The sequence below is a fragment of the Halichoeres trimaculatus genome, unplaced genomic scaffold (genome assembly GCF_033239565.1).
Source record: "Halichoeres trimaculatus isolate MK-OKI-2021-1 unplaced genomic scaffold, fHalTri1.1 fHalTri1_scaffold_5, whole genome shotgun sequence".
Taxonomy (NCBI): Eukaryota; Metazoa; Chordata; class Actinopteri; order Labriformes; family Labridae; genus Halichoeres; species Halichoeres trimaculatus.
In genome coordinates, this window is record NW_027437183.1 from 40,033,761 (window position 1) to 40,052,885 (window position 19,125).

At 40.6% G+C, this 19,125-nt stretch overlaps 1 protein-coding gene across 1 annotated transcript; it reads right to left on the bottom strand.

Annotated features, from left to right (window-relative positions):
• Positions 1 to 1,147: 1,147 nt before the first annotated feature.
• LOC141790939 (uncharacterized) lies at positions 1,148 to 4,268 on the bottom strand. Its single transcript, XM_074671106.1, has 6 exons — positions 4,091 to 4,268; positions 2,962 to 3,778; positions 2,660 to 2,834; positions 2,378 to 2,528; positions 1,658 to 1,840; positions 1,148 to 1,481 (listed from the first exon to the last, which is right to left on the bottom strand). Exons 2-6 carry the CDS (start codon positions 3,327 to 3,329, stop codon positions 1,474 to 1,476), a joined length of 885 nt encoding a protein of 294 aa, XP_074527207.1. The 5' UTR covers positions 3,330 to 3,778; positions 4,091 to 4,268; the 3' UTR covers positions 1,148 to 1,473.
• Positions 4,269 to 19,125: the final 14,857 nt, after the last annotated feature.

Here is a 19,125-nt window from a genome sequence, read left to right on the forward strand (position 1 = left end):
TCCGAGTCCAAAGAGATGAGGATTTTATTAGTTCTTTAACAAATGTTTTGCAAAAATTCTGGTCACAACACATCTCCCACAGACTTCTTGAGCTGAGAGATGCGCAGGTAGGTCATTGAATTCCCTATCAATGTGTTAAAATGTCATAACATAAGTCACCTAAGAAACAAAAGTATCTATCATGCTAAGTATTGAACATGTTTGTTCTTAGCAGGCAGCACACAGGTCAGATATATGGAGCACAGGTAGTTATTTATTTATTTTTTATGTAACCAGGTTAGTCCCACTGAGATCTTTTTTCCAAGGGAGACATTACCAAGAATGGCAGCAAAAAAGTTTCAACAAAAAGTCACAGACTTAATACAGTAAAAAAACGAGTAAGGAAAACAATACAAGTCATCGACAAAAACAGTTACATTCAGGAAATCTCTATTCCAGAATTTTCATTAAAGATTCAAAGACATGCAGAGACACGAAATTTTGTATCTGAAATTCAGTCTGGAGATAATTCTATGCAGAAGGTGCAGTGAACCCTAAAGACCTTCTTTCCAGATTGCACAATATGTCCAAAAGTATTCGCTCACCTGTCTTGACTCACATATGGACTTCAGTGCCATCCCATTCCTAATCCACAGGGTTCAATCTGACATCGGTCCACTCTTTGCAGCTGTAACAGCTTCAACTCTTCTGGGAAGGCTGTCCACAAGGTTTAGGAGTGTTTATGCGAATTTCTGACCATTCTTCCAGAAGAACACATCAAGACATTTTGGACAATTCCATGCTCCAACTTTGTGGGAACAGTTTGGAGCTGGCCCCTTCCTCTTCCAACATGACTGAGCACCAGAGCACAAAGCAGCTCCATAAAGACATGGAGGACAGAGTCTGCTGTAGACTGGCCTGCATTGAGTCCTGACCTCAACCCCAGAGAACACCTTGGGATGAATTAGAGCAGAAACTGAGAGCCAGGCCTTCTGGTCCAACATCAGTGTGTGAGCTCACAAATGCTCTTCTGGAAGAATGGTCAACAATTCTCATCAACACTCCTAAACCTTGTGGACAGCCTTCACAGAAGAGTTGAAGCTGTTATAGCTGCAAAGGGTGGACCCACGTCAGATTGAACCCTATGGATTAGGAATGGGATGGCACTTAAGTTCATATGAGAGTCAAGGCAGGTGAGCGAATACTTTAGCTAATATAGAGTATCTAATAACCATGATAACCATGACCTGGATGAATGAGAATTAACACAGATGTATTCCTTCTCAATTCAGTTCAGTAACGCACCAGGCAACACAACGGTCAGCAGAGCGTCAGGCATCAGAGGCAGAGCGTCAGGCATCGGAGGCAGAGCGTCAGGCATCAGAGGCAGAGCGTCAGGCATCAGAGGCAGAGCGTCAGGCATCAGAGGCAGAGCGTCAGGCATCAGAGGCAGAGCGTCAGGATGTACAGCAGCAGAGCAGCACTGAGATATTTTTAGGGATCTGTAGAAAGACAAACAGCAGGTGCCTTTGATTACAGATGTTCATTATATCTTCACTGAAGCCTGTTAAAAGGCACACCTGGTACAATAATGACTAATTTGTTGTATAAATAAGTTTGCAGAAATTTTTTTTCTAATGCTCAATGTTAAATCACAGCACACAGGTTAAGTTCTTACTCTGAGAACTGTTGTACATAATACTGCTAGACATGTTCATTAGCGCTGCTGAGACGTGTACAATTCTGTCAATCATGGCTTCTTCTCTCTTCTGTCTTTCATCCTTCAGTCTCTTCACCAGGCGCAGAGGAAGTGGGCCGTCAAGAATGTGGTACCGGCTCTTCAGGGCACCAATAACCCTCTCTGCAGGCCACATATAACATCTGTTTATTTGTTGTTCCTCAGTTCTTTAGTTAGCCTAATAGAAAAGTGTGTTTCTAACGTACAATGTTATTTAGCAACTTGATTAAAGGTGCTATGAGGAGAATCTATTACCGGCGACAAAAAGATATGAGACATCAACAAGCAACTTTTGGAAAGCTTAGTATCGTAGTTTTGTAGCCGGCTATATAGCTCTACTTGCAGCCCCGTGCTCTAAGACAAAAAATATAAATTTGTTCCAGTTTTACTTGTCTTGTTCCCGAAGTTGAGTATCCAGACCAGTCCAGCTCTGTCCAACCCGACCACTTAGCTAAGGAATAGCATTTGTAGATAACATATTTTGATGCTGTAAAACTCATCTTAGTGTGTATTTTGATCAGACATAAATGTATCTAAAAGTGAGATTGTTTTGTAATTACTTAGAAACTCCTCATAGTCCCTTTAACTAACTTTTATCCATGAAAATAATAAATAAATATATTTACTGTAATAATCTGACAGCTGACTCTGTATACTTACCAATGTGAATTCTGATGTTTGAAGTCACACGAGAATCTGCAACATCTTCTGCTGACAGTTGTTTTCGGCCTTGTGTGAAAGATGGTGTAATAAGCTGTACGCCCAAAACAGCAAAGTCATCCCTCAAAGTGAAGCCCCTGTCAGCTAAAATCTGAAATGCACATGAATATTTGTTACTACTTTACTCCAACAGCAACTCAAAAATGTTAACTATGGATAAATAAATACAAAAGTAAGACTTAAATTAGCAAAATCAAACATTTCATAAAATGAAACTGTTACCTGATCTCCTGCCTGGTGGAACTTTGGAGACAGGAAGTCAGAGTTCCTTACGATATGTACATCCGAAGCCCTCCCTCCCCAGCCTTTGGAGAGATATGTGACTGAGCCAGAAGGATGGCATGCAATGAAGTACTTCACTGTTGTCCAGTTTTTGTACTTTGAGTAGGTGATAGCTCTGTGGGTTGAGAAAGTTTTCAGTGAAACTGCTTAATAAACTTTGTGCATATACACAGACAGCAAGGTAAGAATTACAAAAAACATCTGACACTTATCCCATGGTATGAGATAGAAAAATGCCTCACCTAGTTTTCAGCTTCTTTGAGTGTTCAATTCTGATCTCAAAGCAGTCAATGATTGCAGTCAGTCTGGGGTACTTGAAGAGAACTTCTGCTGGTACTGTGCTTCTGATGCACTCTCTATCAGGCCACTTAATTAAGAAGGAGATTTTGGCATACATCAAATCCAACCACCGGGAGAAAATATCCAGGAAGGTGCTATGGGGCAGGTCAAATATTCCACATATCAAATCAGTTGAAGGGTTCTGTCGCAGTTTCAATAATGTAATAAAGAGCTGGTCTTGTGATGATAACTTTGAATTTTCCTGGGACTTAACAAACTGTACTAGATACTGGTGAAGAGTGTCAAATACTGTCCATGACAGTCCTGTCATTAGTTTACATTTGGAATCATTGCCTCTCACAGTGTCTGCTGAAAATTTAGACGCCTCAAGTTGTCTGATGACATCATCCCGCTCTTTCAAGGCCTGGTCTCTTTCTCTCCTTAAATTAGTTATTTCGTCATAAAGTTGTTCTCTTTCTAAATTCTGAAGAGGTGATGGGGCTTCTAGTGATTGGGCTTCTGGTGATTGGGCTTCTGGTGATTGGGCTTCTGGTGATTGGGCTTCTGGTGATTGGGCCTCTGGTGATGGGGCTTCTGGTGATGGGGCTTCTGGTGATGGGGCTTCTGGTTGGATACAGGCTGGATGAGCCTCAGACTTAGCATCCTCACGCTTCCTCCTTCTCTCAAACCTCTTCAATGCTTTATCTGGAGAATTGGCCTTTCTTTTTGGGAACAGTGAGGGAATGTAGTCCGGGTGGGCGGTGTCCTCGGTTTTTAAGCCTACAGTAAAACAGTTCACAAACGAAATAAGAAGGGGAAAATCAAACCGCAAAATTACAAAATATAGGAGTAAAGCTCACGAAATAAACCTTTTTACTGTGTAAACCTGGTAAGCTATCACCAATGTAAATAGCACAGCTGTATTTTGCCGCATTCTCGCTTAGCTTTGTGACGTAGTATGGTAGCATGCGTGATATAGCAATATATAAGCAAAAATTTCTCTTAAAACTGTTCATTAAATATTCACGTTAATGTTCAAGGTAACTACGAAAAACATATGACTGTAATTCTGTGAAAGCAACGTTGTCATACCTGTAATGAAGTGCTGACTACAGACGTACACATGTTTGGATTTTGGATCCCACAGGCGACCAAACTTATCCTCCCGCCGGATCGCTTGAAGCCACCGCGTTCTTCTCCTCGGCTCAGTGCTTCTGTTCGGTATTAAGTAAAACTTGAGACTTGGATTTTTTACCTTATTTGATGTGCAAAAGGGTACACAGCAACTTTTCGGCATGGTGGAAGACGGTTTGTTTTCCCCCGCGGTGCAAACCGGATATGACGTTTTGTGGGCGTTCCTCTGTATGCCGACTGTATCTATCAGCTAAAATAAAATTAAGTGCACCCCTTAATGACATTTTCAAATTATACACGTTTTATGGTTGCATTTTCTTAATATATCACCTCTTCATGGCCCATATCCCTGGACATGTTGGCATGCCTTTTTCCAAGACCAGCCTGGGCAAGGTCAAACTCTTCAGAAGAGGTTGGGGTTGTCTCCAGATTCAGGTTTAACAGTTATCCATCAACGCTAAAAGGCCTCCGAATTTCTAGATGCTGTGCCATAGGTTTTCAAACTATGTATCTTTGGCTTTCCAGAACAAGATTTCCTGTGAAAAAAAAAACGGGAGAGATCTGATTTTAAAAAATAAAATCTGAATTTGAAATATAAAAATACTATTACTATACTAAAAATACAAAAAAAAAGGAAACATGATCATAAAGTTGCATATAAAACATTAGTTACTTAAATCACACACACACACACACCCAGGTAACCTGGGCCCATATTCACAAAGGTTCTCAGAGTCCTCTCAGAGAGCTCCTAACTAAAAATTCCTGGCAAGGAGTCTTAGTTTAAGAGTGATTCAGGAAGGTTGTGAGAGCAACTCTGAGCAAGGAGGAGACAGAAACTTTTATCTTATGTTGTGCCGAAATCATTCAATCATTCTATACTCACTACTCACTTTATAGTGAATTAGATGTAGTGGACTACATCAGCTAAATTAAAACATTTCCGACACTACTCACTCACTCACCAGCCGCTAACAGTGACGTAATCACACTCGCGTCGCTCATGGACGGCTGGGGATTTACAGTTATTATTTTTCTCAAACACTGCAAAACGCTTTTTATTTCAGTGACAACTGATGTTATACTTGGCGTATTTTCCGCAACAGCCAAATAAAATAGAATAACTTATTACACATTATTCATAAAATTCATAAACCATGAATTTGCACAGCAACTTATGCTGTATTTGACAATAACAAAGTCCGGTGAATGCATCACTCGCAATGAACAATTTAGCGGCTAACGTCTGTGTTGTTTGTTTCTCTGCTCAAAGTTGTGAGACGCGTTGGTACGAAAGTTAAACAGAGAGCTTACTGTTATTCTCTGACAGTTTTTTAAGTTTTTTCATGTTATCAGTAATCACTAATCATGTAATCAGCCATTCCTTCAGTTTGAACTCATGATGGTATATATTGCTAATATAGTGATATATACCATCACTATATTAGATGCAGCGTGCTCATCTCATGCTCTAATGATCCCAGACCTGCATGATCACTGGAAAAAGCTCCGCTGATCAGAAATCAGCTCTCTGCAGCCTCAGTCCAACCATATTGTGGTAGTTTAAAGTGTAAAACTGACTCTAGATCAGTCAGTCAGCCATCACCATTGATTGACAGCATTTCTCTTGTTTCTTGTGTTGACGAACTTGGCCAACTACCTATAAGATCGGGGGTGGCCAATGAGTTTTCAGGGGTGGCACCGGCCACCCCAGGCCACTCCCTAAAATCGCCACTGACTATGTATACAAAGCTGCTTAATTGCAACAAACACTAGTCAGAAATTCTAAACTAAAAAGAATATCATAGAAGCTTGTTTACATTGTACAGCTGAACTCAGAATTTCCTACTGGGAACTCAGGGTTGGTGTGGGTGCTCCAACTTACAAGTTGGAAATTCCGACCGAGGGAGCTGTTCCTGTTGGGCGTTCCCACCTGGAACTCGCAAATTCTGACTTTAAAATTGAAATTTCAAGATCAAAGTGGAAATGATAAAAAAATAAGAAAATAAATAAATAAATAAAAAACAGAGAGAATCTGATTTTCTCAAGTCTCATGCAATGTAAAATTTCTTAAATACATCTGTTACATGTAGGTGGGGATAAATGAGTCCATTTAAGAAGAATGAGCCTACTTGCTAGCAAGGTAGAAAAGGCAAAAATACGATACAAAGATTTTGACCAGTCAGAGGATGGAAAGAGTCCAAAAAGAGCAATAAGAGGGTCAGGGTTCACAGTGCAGCCCTAACGTATCAAAAATGGCGCCCCAAAAATCAATCAGGTTAGTGCATGACCGAAACATATGCATGTGGTCAGCTGGAGACAGTTTACACCTGTTACAGGAGTCGTCTTTATCTGGATAGATCATGGCTAGTCTCACATTAGTGAAGTGTCTCCTGGGTAAAATCTTACATTGTAGAAGTTGGTGTCTGGCGCATATAGAAGAAGTATGAGCAAGGTTAAGTATGCGGTTCCATTGTTCGTCAGAGATTGTGATACTGAGGTCCTGGTCCCAAATAGCCCTGAGGGAGTGGAGGGAGGTGGGGTTTATTCTGAATATTGAGTTATACAAGACTGAGGTCAGGGATTTATGATTTATTTTGGTCAAAAGAAGGGAATCCATCAAGGTCTCTGGGGGGGATTGGGAAAGTGAGGGAATTGATTTTTCCCAAATGACGGATCTGAAAAAAACGAGATAAGTGAGATTAAAGTAGAGAATTTTTTTTGATAGTTCTGCAAATGAAGGGAAAACACCCAGGATATAAAAGTCATCAAGAATTTGCTGACCTTTATTTGACCAGGATTCAAAAGCAAAGTCAGAGCAGTATGGAAGAAAAAAAGGTTTTTGATAAACTGGAGCAAGTTTCAATGAGGAATGTAGGCCAAATTGTTTCCTTCATTGACTGCAAATTTTCAAGGTCTCAGAAACAATGACATTCTGTGCTATTTGCTCGATTGGTGAAGGTAACTGTGAACAAATCACTGACCATAACGCAACAGGTGAGGAGGCTAGTTCCATGCAGGCCCATAGAGGGTGATTATTAGGAGCCATCTTAACATTCCAATAAAGGATTTGCTGATATTGCTAGCCCAGTAGTATCGGCAAAAATCAGGTGAGGCCAGACCCCAGCGAGGTTTAGGAAGTTGGAGAGTTGATCTTTATTCTAGCTTATTTATTGCGCCATAAAAAAAGGAATTAATCAGCTGGCCAAGTGAAGAAAAAAAGATTTGCGGATGAGCACTGGAACATGTTGAAAGATATAAAGAAAGCAGGGAAGTACCATCATTTTGATCAGGTTGATACGACCTGGTAAAGATAAAGGGATAGTGGACCACCTAGTCGGATCTGATCTGCAGCGCTCAAGTAAAGGTTGAAAATTTTTTGCAAAAAATTGGGAGAATGGTTCTGTTACAAGAACACCAAGATATTTTAATCCTTGGGTTGCTTTCCCAAAAGGACAGAGGGCGAGAGGGAGGTTCTCTGCAGTGGAGTTAATTGGAAGGTACTCGCTTTTATGTAGGTTAATATTACAGCCAGATAATTTCATAAATTGTTCTAGAAGTGATGAAGTTGGATTGGTGATGTAAAGCAGAAGGTCATCTGCATAAAGAGATAAGCCAAATCGAGAAAATCCCTTCAATTTTATCTTCATAACAAAGCCATACGGCTAAGGGCTTCACGGCTAGAGCAAACAGTGATGAGGAAAGCAGGCATCTCTGACGAGTGCCCCGGGATAAAGAAAATGAATTGGATTTTATGCCGTTAATATTAATCCTAGCCACAGGGGAAGTGTAAAGAAGCTTAATCCATGATATGAAGTTGGAGTCAAAACTGAATTTACTTAGAATATGGAACAAGTAGCTCTACTCGACCCGATCAAAAGCCTTTTCGGCGTCAAGAGATGGGATGATTTCAGCTGGGATGGAGTCTGAAGAAGAGCAGATGATGTTGAATAACCTTCTAGTTAGGGGTGTAATGATCCATCGATATACATCGATACATCGATTGGTTAAGCAATGATCCAATCACATCGATGGAAAGTCAAAACATCGATCAACATCGTGGTCTTTAATGTACGCCTTTATTTTGAAATCCCGACTGGACACGCATGTCCGTCTCCGTCCAACCGCGAGTCGTTCTGAAGTTTCCTCTCAAGCCTCACGCACTCAGCGTCTGAGACACTCATTTGAACCTTTCCACTCTCTGACACATCACGCCTGATATTTCTCCTGCTGTAAAATGTACTGTTTAGCGCCCACCGAGTCACGCCGCTGTAGGTGAACATGTAGCAAGACGCTGTTAGCATCACAGAGCTAAAAGGGAGCCAGACATATCGGCCAATCATAAAATAGCTCTCCTGTATCCGGGTAAGATACGGTCGACCTGACTGCAGAGGATGCATGCTGCACAGACGACAGGAGTGCATCATCACACGACTGCAGTGAGTCATCTCATAATTTGATTTTGTAGCCACTGATTCATGAAATTTCATAAAGTTAAAAAGTAAAACGGCAAGAGCTTAGTGTCATTCCTCCTCCACATCGACATCACAGTGAAACAAAGTCTGATCACACTGACATACAAACTGTGGTTATCAGGCATCACAGTAAAAAAAAAAAAAAAAAACTATTAATGTTAAGTTAGTTACGTTGATAGTTCTAATTTTGAACAATAGAAATGTTTGGGTTTAATTAAAATCAAAGCTTCACATTTTTGGTTTGATAGAAAATGGTCAAATGTTGGAGGTCAATAACAGAGTTTGTGTAATCAGTCATTTTTAATTATAGAGTTGCATCATTACTTGATATAATAATCAAACATTACAATATAACAGTCAGACCCATAAGGTAAATGTGGGGGCAAAAAAGCACCTTACCTGAATTTAACCAGTTTTAATTTTAAAACACAATTAGATCATACAGATGGCTATAATCCTCTACAAACTGTCATACCCAAAGGTCAGCACATCGTTCCACATTTCAGTAATAAAACTATCAAAATTGTTTTGTATTTCTTTCTTGCCTCAGGTGAAATGTTGCTGATTGTGTTCAGTGAGGACATTATATCGTCTTAAATCGATCAAAGGCCCCTGAATGGTATCGTATCGTATCGTGACAGGCTTTGTGAAATCGGCAAATATCATATTGTTGTCCAAATAATCGATATCATATCGTATCGTCATGAAACTGGTGATTTACACCCCTACTTCTAGTATTACTGAAAAAGATTGTCGACCAGAGATGAAACTGGTCTGGTGCGGGTTTGTTAGCGTTGGGGTGACGTTCAGGAGACGAGTGGCAAGCACTTTAGACAAAATTTAAAAGTCAACATTTAGAAGGGAGATGAGCCTATAGCTGCTGCAGTGGAGAGGATTTTTATACTTCTTAAGTAACAAGGTTATTGATGCTTCTGAGAATGTAGAAGGAAGTTTCCCTCTTGCAAATGCATCATTAAATACCCTTACTAGGATGGGAGCTAGTTTGCTAGAAAAGGTTTTGAAAAATTCTGAGGAGTATCCGTCCAGGGGATTTGGAGCTTTGTAAAGACCCGATACCTTCTTGGACCTCGGCAACTGTTGTGGGGGCTCCTAGATTACTAAACACATTGTTGTCTACTTGAGGGAATGTAAAGTAGTCTAGGGGGTTTGGCTCTGACCAGTTGTGGAAGGAGATTTCGGACGAGTGGAGTGTTGAATAATAATTAGAGAAAGTATTAGAAATTTCCCCAGGATCTGTTGTAACCAACCCAGCTGAGGATGCTATGTTAGGTATGAGTTTAGAGGCAGTTGCAGAGCGGGCTTGATATGCTAATAGTTTGCCAGGTTTATCAACTTGTTCAAAGAAGCGTTGCTTTGTTTGTAAAAGCTGAATCTCAACTTTGCTGGTTGATAACAATTCATATTGAGACTGTAGCTGTAATCTCTTTTTGTATAATGCACGTGACTTAAATTTCCAGAATTTGTGAGCAGGTCTGCAGGGGGAAAAAGTAATGTCTACTGATGCAAGGGCATTATCAGAGATGACTATACTATGATATTCACAGGCAACAGTACTGTGCAACAGTTTATTCTCCAGTAGGAAGAAATCTATTCATGAGAAGCTATGGTGCACATGAGAAAAGAAGGAAAATTCTTTATTGTAAGGAAACCTAGTTCTCCAAGGGTCAGACAATCCCAAATGGTCTGTATGAAATTTTAAGGTGGTAGCTGATTTTGTTTGAGCGATATGTTTAGCAGATGATCTATCAAGTGTAGTGTCCTGTACCAGATTAAAATCGCCCCCAATAATGATAAGGTGGTCTTAAAGATTAAGTGAAGAAGAAAAAAAAAAAGATACAAATTTTTCATCATCCCAAGTGGGAGCATACACTGAAGCCAGGACTACAGGGGTGGTTTGTCAGAGACTATAACAACACGTCCGTTAGGATCAGATATAGTAACAGAGGTTTCGAAGGAGTTGTATAACAATTGCAAGCACCCCTTACCCTCTCAGTAAACCCAGAGTGGAATAAGTGACCCATCCAAGCCCTTTTTACACAAGATATTTCAGAATTGCGAAGGTGAGTTTCTTGTAAGAAGCACAGATCTCCCCTTCAGGTGTTGCAGGTGTGATATTACCTTGTTGACTTTGACGACATTATTCATTCCTTTGACATTCCATGAGACGAAACAAAGATTTCTACCAGACATCAAGATGGATTATTCACAGAACTGGCTGACTGAGCTGTGAAAAGAGCAGAGAGAGAAAATGAAACAGAGAAAGAGAGAAGAAAAAAGAAAAACAAGGAGGAGGGATAACAAGATACAAGGAGAGACAAAACACACACACATACTTCTCATCAGTGGCGAACCGTGGCCCCAGCCACTGGGCCTCCAGTAGGACCATGGGACCACACGTGGCAATAAACAACAAAACAAAGATATAAAAACAATAGCCAGAATCATGTGACATGGAAGCTTAGTATATTGATAGTTTTGTGTGATAACAAATTTATCATGTGCCTGAACACTGCAACACCTAACACAACTTCAAACAAAAAAAATTAAGATATAAAATTGAACAAAAAAAAAAACAACAGAGTTTCAAGTAATCCAGCAACTACACAGTCTTCTCCATTACTTTCCGCCATTTCTATTCACGTTCTGCCAACTAGATCTTCTCTTTTCTCCTCACTCACTCACAGCTACAGTTAGGCGTTTATCCATCAAAGTGATACTCCGGGATTGAACAAGTTGGGTCCTATCACAAGGTTTAGGGCAGAAATTACCCCTACAGCAGTGTTTTTGTGCAGCAGAAGCCCAGAGCGCTCGCACCAAACAGTTTCTGGTGATGTTACAAGATGTGCCAAGGCTTCGAAGCGCGCATCGAGGAGGAGGAGCCAAAAATGATGATGTCCGAAGCCTCGTTGCCCAACTGTACCACGTGACTGCTTCGGAAAGTGGTTCAGAGCTTACCGCGAGGTTTGACAGCAGCATAAGCCCATCAGGCTCCATTCCAGGTGATATTTTTTACTACTTTCTCCTGTGTTTGTCTGGAGATCCTACATGTAACCATAGCTGCATTGTTTACATGCGAAATTAGCTGTTAGCAGCCTGTAGCATGTGAATGCTAACTGGTGTAAGCCTTGATGATTTCCCTCAAGGTGAGGAGGAGGAGGTGAGGACGACGTGCTGGTTCTCGGATGTGAGCTGAGAGGTGACGACGTGGACCTGTCCTTCCATCCATCGTTGTTGGGAACGTGGGATCCCGCTCCGGGGGATGGACGAGCTGGCTGTGCTAACCCAGCAGCATCGTGCTGTTCACGGATGTGGCTGACGGAGCTGACATCGGAAGCCGGCGCCACATTGGAGGAGCTTCGCCTGCTGTGAGCACACAGGATCCAGGAGACAGAGACTGAACAGACTGCTGAGGAGGCTCAGTCCTGGACCCTGTGGAGGTGGAGACTGGCTGGGCTGGAGAGTGGTGGACGGGATGTCGTCATCTAATTTCTTATGGACATTGTTGCACTTTCTATGCTCTTTCTTACTTTTGTTTTCTTAAATGCTGAGGTGACTCCTGAATTTCCCCTTGGGGATAAATCAAGTATTTTCTATTTTCTATTCTATTCTATTCAAAATGTAGGCTTTTGGTAGAGTTGATCAGTCACTAATAGTGTTGGTACTAGAGTTGGGATAGCAGTTTTAGTTTTCAAAATAAAAATGAGTAAAATCTCCCCTGTACCGTATAATATATTATATTGCCCATATATAAGCATATTCAGTGCTCCCTAGTTCCACACTTTCACTGTGCTCTGCCTGTTTGAGCTCATGCAATTTTCCTAAAGCAACAGAAAAGCATTATTACACAACCTGCCATATCATTGATACTACCATTTATGGGAAATTTACACACAGAATATTAAAAAATGCTGTTTTATATAAATATGTGTTCATTTATGTAGAGAATTTATTTTGTTGAACATTTTTTTATTTTCATGTTTGTAATTAACAGTCGTTCCCAAGAGCAAAAATAGGCACAGAAGTTCAATCACACATTCTGTGGTTAAGCTATAACTGCCTGTGATTGTGTGCCTGATCAGCAGGTGGTTTCGTGAGCACATGAAGCTTCGCGAGATGAACCCTTTCTCGAACCACTTGGGCTTAAGTGGTTCGATGCTTCATGAGGCTTCATCTCACCATCACTACCGGTTTCCTCTGCACTCAGACGGGGCCATCTTTTACTTGACCAAAAACACAAATAAACTGACTCCAACTGAAAAAATCTGATATCGGTCGGAATTCACGCTTTATTTAGAGAATTTTCAGCGCGTTACTTTCACACAAAAACACCGCTAAATAAGGCTCTAGTTCTCATCGTGTCTCTTCGTCCTAGCAGACTACCTGCGTTTGTTTATATCTGGCACACCGTGCGCGCGGACTGATAAACTAAGCGGCGAGAGCCTCGTAGCCAGCTGTGGCTCTGCAGCGGAGGTAGTGCCGTTTTACAACACGATGAGAACTAGAGCCTTATTTAGTGGTGTTTTTGTGTGAAAGTAACGCGCTGAAAATTCTCTAAATAAAGCGTGAATGCAGACTGATATCAGAGTTTTTGGGTGGGAGTCCGTTTATTTGTGTTTTTGGTCAAGTAAAATATGGCCCCGTCTGAGTGCAGAGGAAACCGGCAGAGGAGCAGGGAGGGGGTGTTTGGTAAGTATTTGTGAATCCCCGGAAGATAACAGGAAATGATCCCGCTCACAACTTAAATAAATATGATTGGCTTAGACAGCTGTCATTGTCAAATTGTGTCCACATTCCCTTGAGTTACAGAGGCATTCGTTGCAGTTACTGAAGTCCCTGCCTGCCAGAATGTGTCGCTGATTTACCCAGATACCATCAAAAGGAAAATTGTGATTGGTCCATTTTCCATTTAGTTATGTTAACCCATTGTTTGCCAGGACAAGTTTATAAAAATAATATAAAACTCATTGCTATGATTTCATTGAGTAAAACAAATAAAAAAATAAAAAAATAAAGAAATAAAATAACTATTAAGGAGTTCTTTTAATATTTTTATTAGGCCTTCACTGAATACCTTGAAAGGCCCAGAGGGTTCCCCTCTGCTTCTCATGCACTCAAAACAAAACAAAAGAATCCCTTGGGAAAACTTAACTTCTGTATCATACAAGATACAAGACTTTCTATTCCTACAACTCCATCTTACTCCTGCTCCCATTACAGAACAAGAAAACATACATGAAGAGAATTAACCCCTAAAACAAGGAATGGCAACTGCTCAATAGATTATGCAAAATAGAGCAGCACCTAAAGCACTAAAGTTTCCAGTATGTGAGTATTAAATGTTAAAATATTCAAAACATATAACTGGTGGTGGTCGGATTCACATTGGGTCACTAAGTTATCTCATTTATCACTATTAATTCACAGCTGCATAATTCAGGTCATTGCTGCCTTTCATATGGTTGTGGGGCCTCTGCACACTGTCGTTGCTGACACAAAGGTCGTTGGACCTCTGCACACTGTCACTTCTGTCACCAATGGTCATCAGACCTCTGCTCACTGTCACTGCTGACAAAAGGTCGTGGAACCTCTGCTTACTGTCATTGCTGACAAAAGGTCTTCAGACCTCTGCACACTGTCTTTGCTCACATCCAAGGTTGTCGGACCTCTCACCTCTGTCATTGCTCACATCATGGGTTGAGTTGTAATCATCATATTCCCTTTCTATCTTCACTTACCCCAATTATTTGTATTATTTAACATTATTTCTATGCCTTCTCTTTGCTTTTATCTAGAATCATCAGACTCCCCCTAAGGTACGTATTCTTACGGGTGTGTAGGAGCCAATTCCTTAGTTAATATGTATTTATTTATTTATATTTTGAAACAAGCTGTGTGTGGTGGGTGTGCCTAATGACTGTGATCCCTGCAGGTGGAGAGCTTAAAAGGAGAGCACGTCAGCCTAGAGGTGTGGCTGACTGGGGCACAGTCTTTAGACCTTGCGGGCGTGCACAGTCTTTAGACCTTGCGGGCGTGCACAGTCTTTAGACCTTGCGGGCGTGCACAGTCTCAAGTGAAAATTTTAGTTAAAGCTTCTTTATTGAAAAGTTAAAACCAGAACTCAAATAAATGTCATGATTTATTTTTTCCGCATCATCTGGACATTCAATCTTTTTTCATCACGCACCACAAGCGTCTTCAGGAACAGTCAGCCCAGGAGTGCTTCACACTTAAAGTTTAAAACAAAGGATACCGTGGACACTACAGGGTGATAATCATCATTCATAACGCCATTGTACCCCCTACATTGATTATTTTGCTCAACGCTTGATGGGGTCTAACTGCCAAACTTCATTTGCATGCATTTATTCATTAAATCTGTCATAACTTTTTCTGTTGTATAAGTCTCTCTTAATTGAACTACTGTCATATCTGAGGTGTGGCATTTTCTTCGATGTTACTCAGTGAATGATTTGACCTCTGCAATATATCAAGCCACCTGAAAGATCAAAACTTTATTAGAACACAGCATTGGCTTTGTCTTTCCCACATGGTATGAATCATAGCAAAAAAACAGATCTTAAAGTGTTCAAAACAGTCTGCATGATAGGCCTGGGCGATATATCGATTATATTGATTAATTCGAACTTTTTCTTGTGGACGATTTAAAAAAATTGAATTTTTCTCCCCCGCTATTGTGCACCTTTTATACCACAGCAAGCGCTGACTTCACGTGTGTGCAGCATGCTTTAACAGTTCACTAACGAAACAACAGAAACCTAAGTGTCATAAAATGTTCTTGAATGTCTTTGACACCCAGCACCTTGACAGACACGTGTTCCTTATGGTCTGTACCAACAGCCCTAAGAGGTTAATATAAACTAGACCTCTCGTCAGTAAACGTTCAAATCCCTTTCCTCCAATCCTCTGTTTTCTATCAGTCACCTTTCAGGAGTTTAAGATCTTTGACTAAAACATTTCCAAAGCCGGGACCCTTTCATGTTCACCTGCAGATTATTAATAATGTGACTGAGGCGCGTAAAACCTGCTGCTCTTCAAAGTTAATACTCTGATCATTTTGAAAATTTGATAGTAAAGAAATATACATTAGTTTTTCTCAGAACATCCCCACTCTACTGAAGAAAATCCCCTCTTATGGTGATATGGACGGATCATGATTTGTGAAAGTAGACTGCGGGGAGGGAGACGGAACGACAATGGGCGATCGAACAGAGCAGCGCTGCCTGGACAGACATGACTGAGAAGTTGTTTGGCTTTTACCTGGGGAAAGCTGAGTTCCGTCTTTCCCTGCAACTCCCTCTGTTCCACCAACTAAATCCTCCATTCAGCAGTAATCCATCCGCTGACGAGCAGAGCAACATAATGAACCAGCATCGAGCCGCGCTCTGTCAAGCAGGGGCGGACCAGACTTTTTAGACTGGGGTGCCCCCAACCAGGGCACTGACTTATGCAGGGAGGCATGACATTTGTGAGCCCACACTTGAATAAATAGCATTTATTTTTACTTATTTGTCTGTATTAAAATACAGGATAAACAGGCTACAGCCTTAAAAAATAAAACTAGACAGAAACAAAGTGTTTTTTTTTAAATCGTTTAAAAGCAGAATATAACAGAACAGTGCTGTAGTGCACTGAAACAGTACTGTACACACTTTTCCTAGCAGGATTTTTAAATTCAAAATGTTCAAAATGGTGCAGCTTTCAATGTGAATGTGCCTCCCTTATAACTACAAAGTGAAGTTATTTAAACAGAAGAAGAGCTGAAACTTCAATTCCAAGAGTCAAATAGAGGTTACTTTTATTATTTTAAGTTTTTGACAAAATTAAAACAAAACTGGTTTTGAGTTGTCTCTGTCATTTGTACTTATCGTTTTTTTTAGAAGGAAAAAAAGAACATCAAAAAATCGTAAATTGAAATTTTTGTGAAAAAATCAGAGATTTTATTTTAAGGCCATATCACCCAGCCCTACCGCATGAATTTCCACTGGATTTTTCCTGTGCGCTCTTAAGTGCTTGGCTGTGCGTCAGCGCGCACAACCTAAGCACCAATTTCAATGTTCAGTTTTGATTTTAAAAATTAAAGTCAAAAAGCTCACTCTTTCTTTGTTTTTTAAAATCCTTTATATCCTGAACAGAACATCTAACAATTTTCAGAACATACACGGATCCTGAAGACAGCCGTTTGTCCTGTATGGCAGCTGCTACTACTGTCAATTTTGCCTGTGGCTGTTGAGGAGCAGAGTGTACTCAGTGTACTACCCCTAAACAGCAGGGCAGGTTGTTGAGACTTCTCCCTCTCATTTTGACTTTAGTCTCCAAATTTTGACTTTAAATTTGAAATTCGAATTTATTGTCATCATTTCGGCTTTAATCTCAAAATCACTTTTGGACTTTATTCTTCTTCATTTCAACCTTTTCTTCAACTCTATTCTCATCGTTTTGACTTTTATCTCATTTTTTTTTACTTTATTCTTGTCCTTTCTACTTTAATCTGGATATTTTAACTTTATTCTTGTCATTACCTCTTCATCTCCAAATTGTTTTTCAACTATATTCCAGTCATTTCAACTTTAATCTCGACATTTCAACTTTGTTTGCGTCATTTTGACCTCAATCTTTTCGACTTTATTCTCATCATTATGACTTTAACCTCGATTTGCCCAAAATTGTTTTCTCTGTCCAAAATGGCCCTAATCTGCTTCCCTAGAAACAGATCCAGCCACTGATGATTACTTTTTTTTTTCTTCAAAACATTGTCATACTCAAACATTTATATTTCCACAGGTATAATGCCGGTGTTGCTCATAAACGGGATAAGTTAACTGTACGGAGCCTAAAAAGGGGGACTCCAGTAGATTATAAACCCAACTATTGATAAAATATAACCATGGTGTTGTAGTGGGTGGCTATGAATGGTGTAAAGTGTAAACATCATGTCAGGCTTTCCAGAAATGTGTATTAGGTGTTTCATCTGTAAGTTTGAAATTATGCAAGTGTTCACAAGGTGGTCTACACAGAGATGGTCTTTGTGGTGTTGTTGTCCTCACAGCTTGAAGGGTGAATTTGTGCTGTAGCTGTATATTTGCATAGTCTTTCGATACCAGTAGTAACTTTGAGCCTAAATTGTTGCTTTCCTCTTTCCATAAGCTCCAAGACCCTGTGTTTCCCCTGCCCCTTTGACCCCCATCCAAACTGGACTACAAGTGAAATCATTTGTTGTGACCTTTTGTTTCTGTTTTTACAGGACCTCCGGAGCTGACTGAGCTGTGAGGGTAGCATCGCCTGGACCAGCATGGACCAGCTTGTGAACATTTGTGCCTTTTCTCACTAACTGATCAAACACCTAAAACACATTTCTTGGAAAGCCCAACATTATACTTACAATCCATATCATTTACAACACCAAGAACAACACTACACTACACTCGGCGCTGCCCAAGTAGCTGCCTGTTGAAGCAGCTCTCTCTTCTTTGTCCGTTTCTTGTAATTTTTTTGTCTCTTTTTCGTCATCTTTGTATTTGGAGTGGATCATTACTTTGTATGGTTCATTGTTGGTCATGGACACCAAACTTTTTGTGGCTTCAGCGATATTTTTACTACTTTTCTCCTGTGTTTGTCTGGAGATCCTACATGTAACCATGGCTGCATAGTTTACATGTGAATTCAGCTGTTAGCAGCCTGTAGCATGTCAATGCTAACTAGTGTAGGGCTTGATGATTTCCCTCGAGGTGAGGAGGATGAGGTGAGGACGACGTGCTGGTTCTCGGGTGTGAGCCGGGAGGTGACGGCGTGGACCTGTCCTTCCATCCATCGTTGTTGGGAACATGGGATCTAACTCAGTGGGCAGTGTGGCTTAATGCTGTTCACGGACGTGGCTGACTGAGCTGACATCGGAAGCTGGTGACACATTGGAGGAGCTTCGCCTGCTGTGGGCAGACAGGATCCAGGAGACAGAGACTGAACAGACTGCTGAGGAGACTCAGTCCTGGACCCTGTGGAGGTGGAGACTGGCTGGGCTGGAGAGTGGTGGACGGGCTGTCGTCATCTATTTTCTTGTAGACCTTTTTGCACTTTCTATACACTTTCCTACTTTCGTTTTCTTGATTACTGCTGTGACTCCTGAATTTCCCCTAGGGGATAAATTAAGTATTTTCTATTCTATTCTTTTTTCTATTTATATATAAATATTAGGGCTGTCATTTTAACGCGTTAATTAGATTAATTAATTACACCGCAAATTAACGCGTCATAAAAATTAACGCAGATTGATCTGGATCCCAAACCCGCGAGGCGTTCAAAGACGCACTTATTTTCAAATGTCTAGCATTTACAAACCGTTTGTCCTACATGAAAAAAGTGGTGTTCTCGTCAGATTTTCAAATTTCCAACGGTCCCTGAATGTATCACACCTAGCAACATGCTTTGAACCTGGGGGGGGGAAGAGAGAGCGCTGTTAAGGGGACTGCCGTCAACATCTCG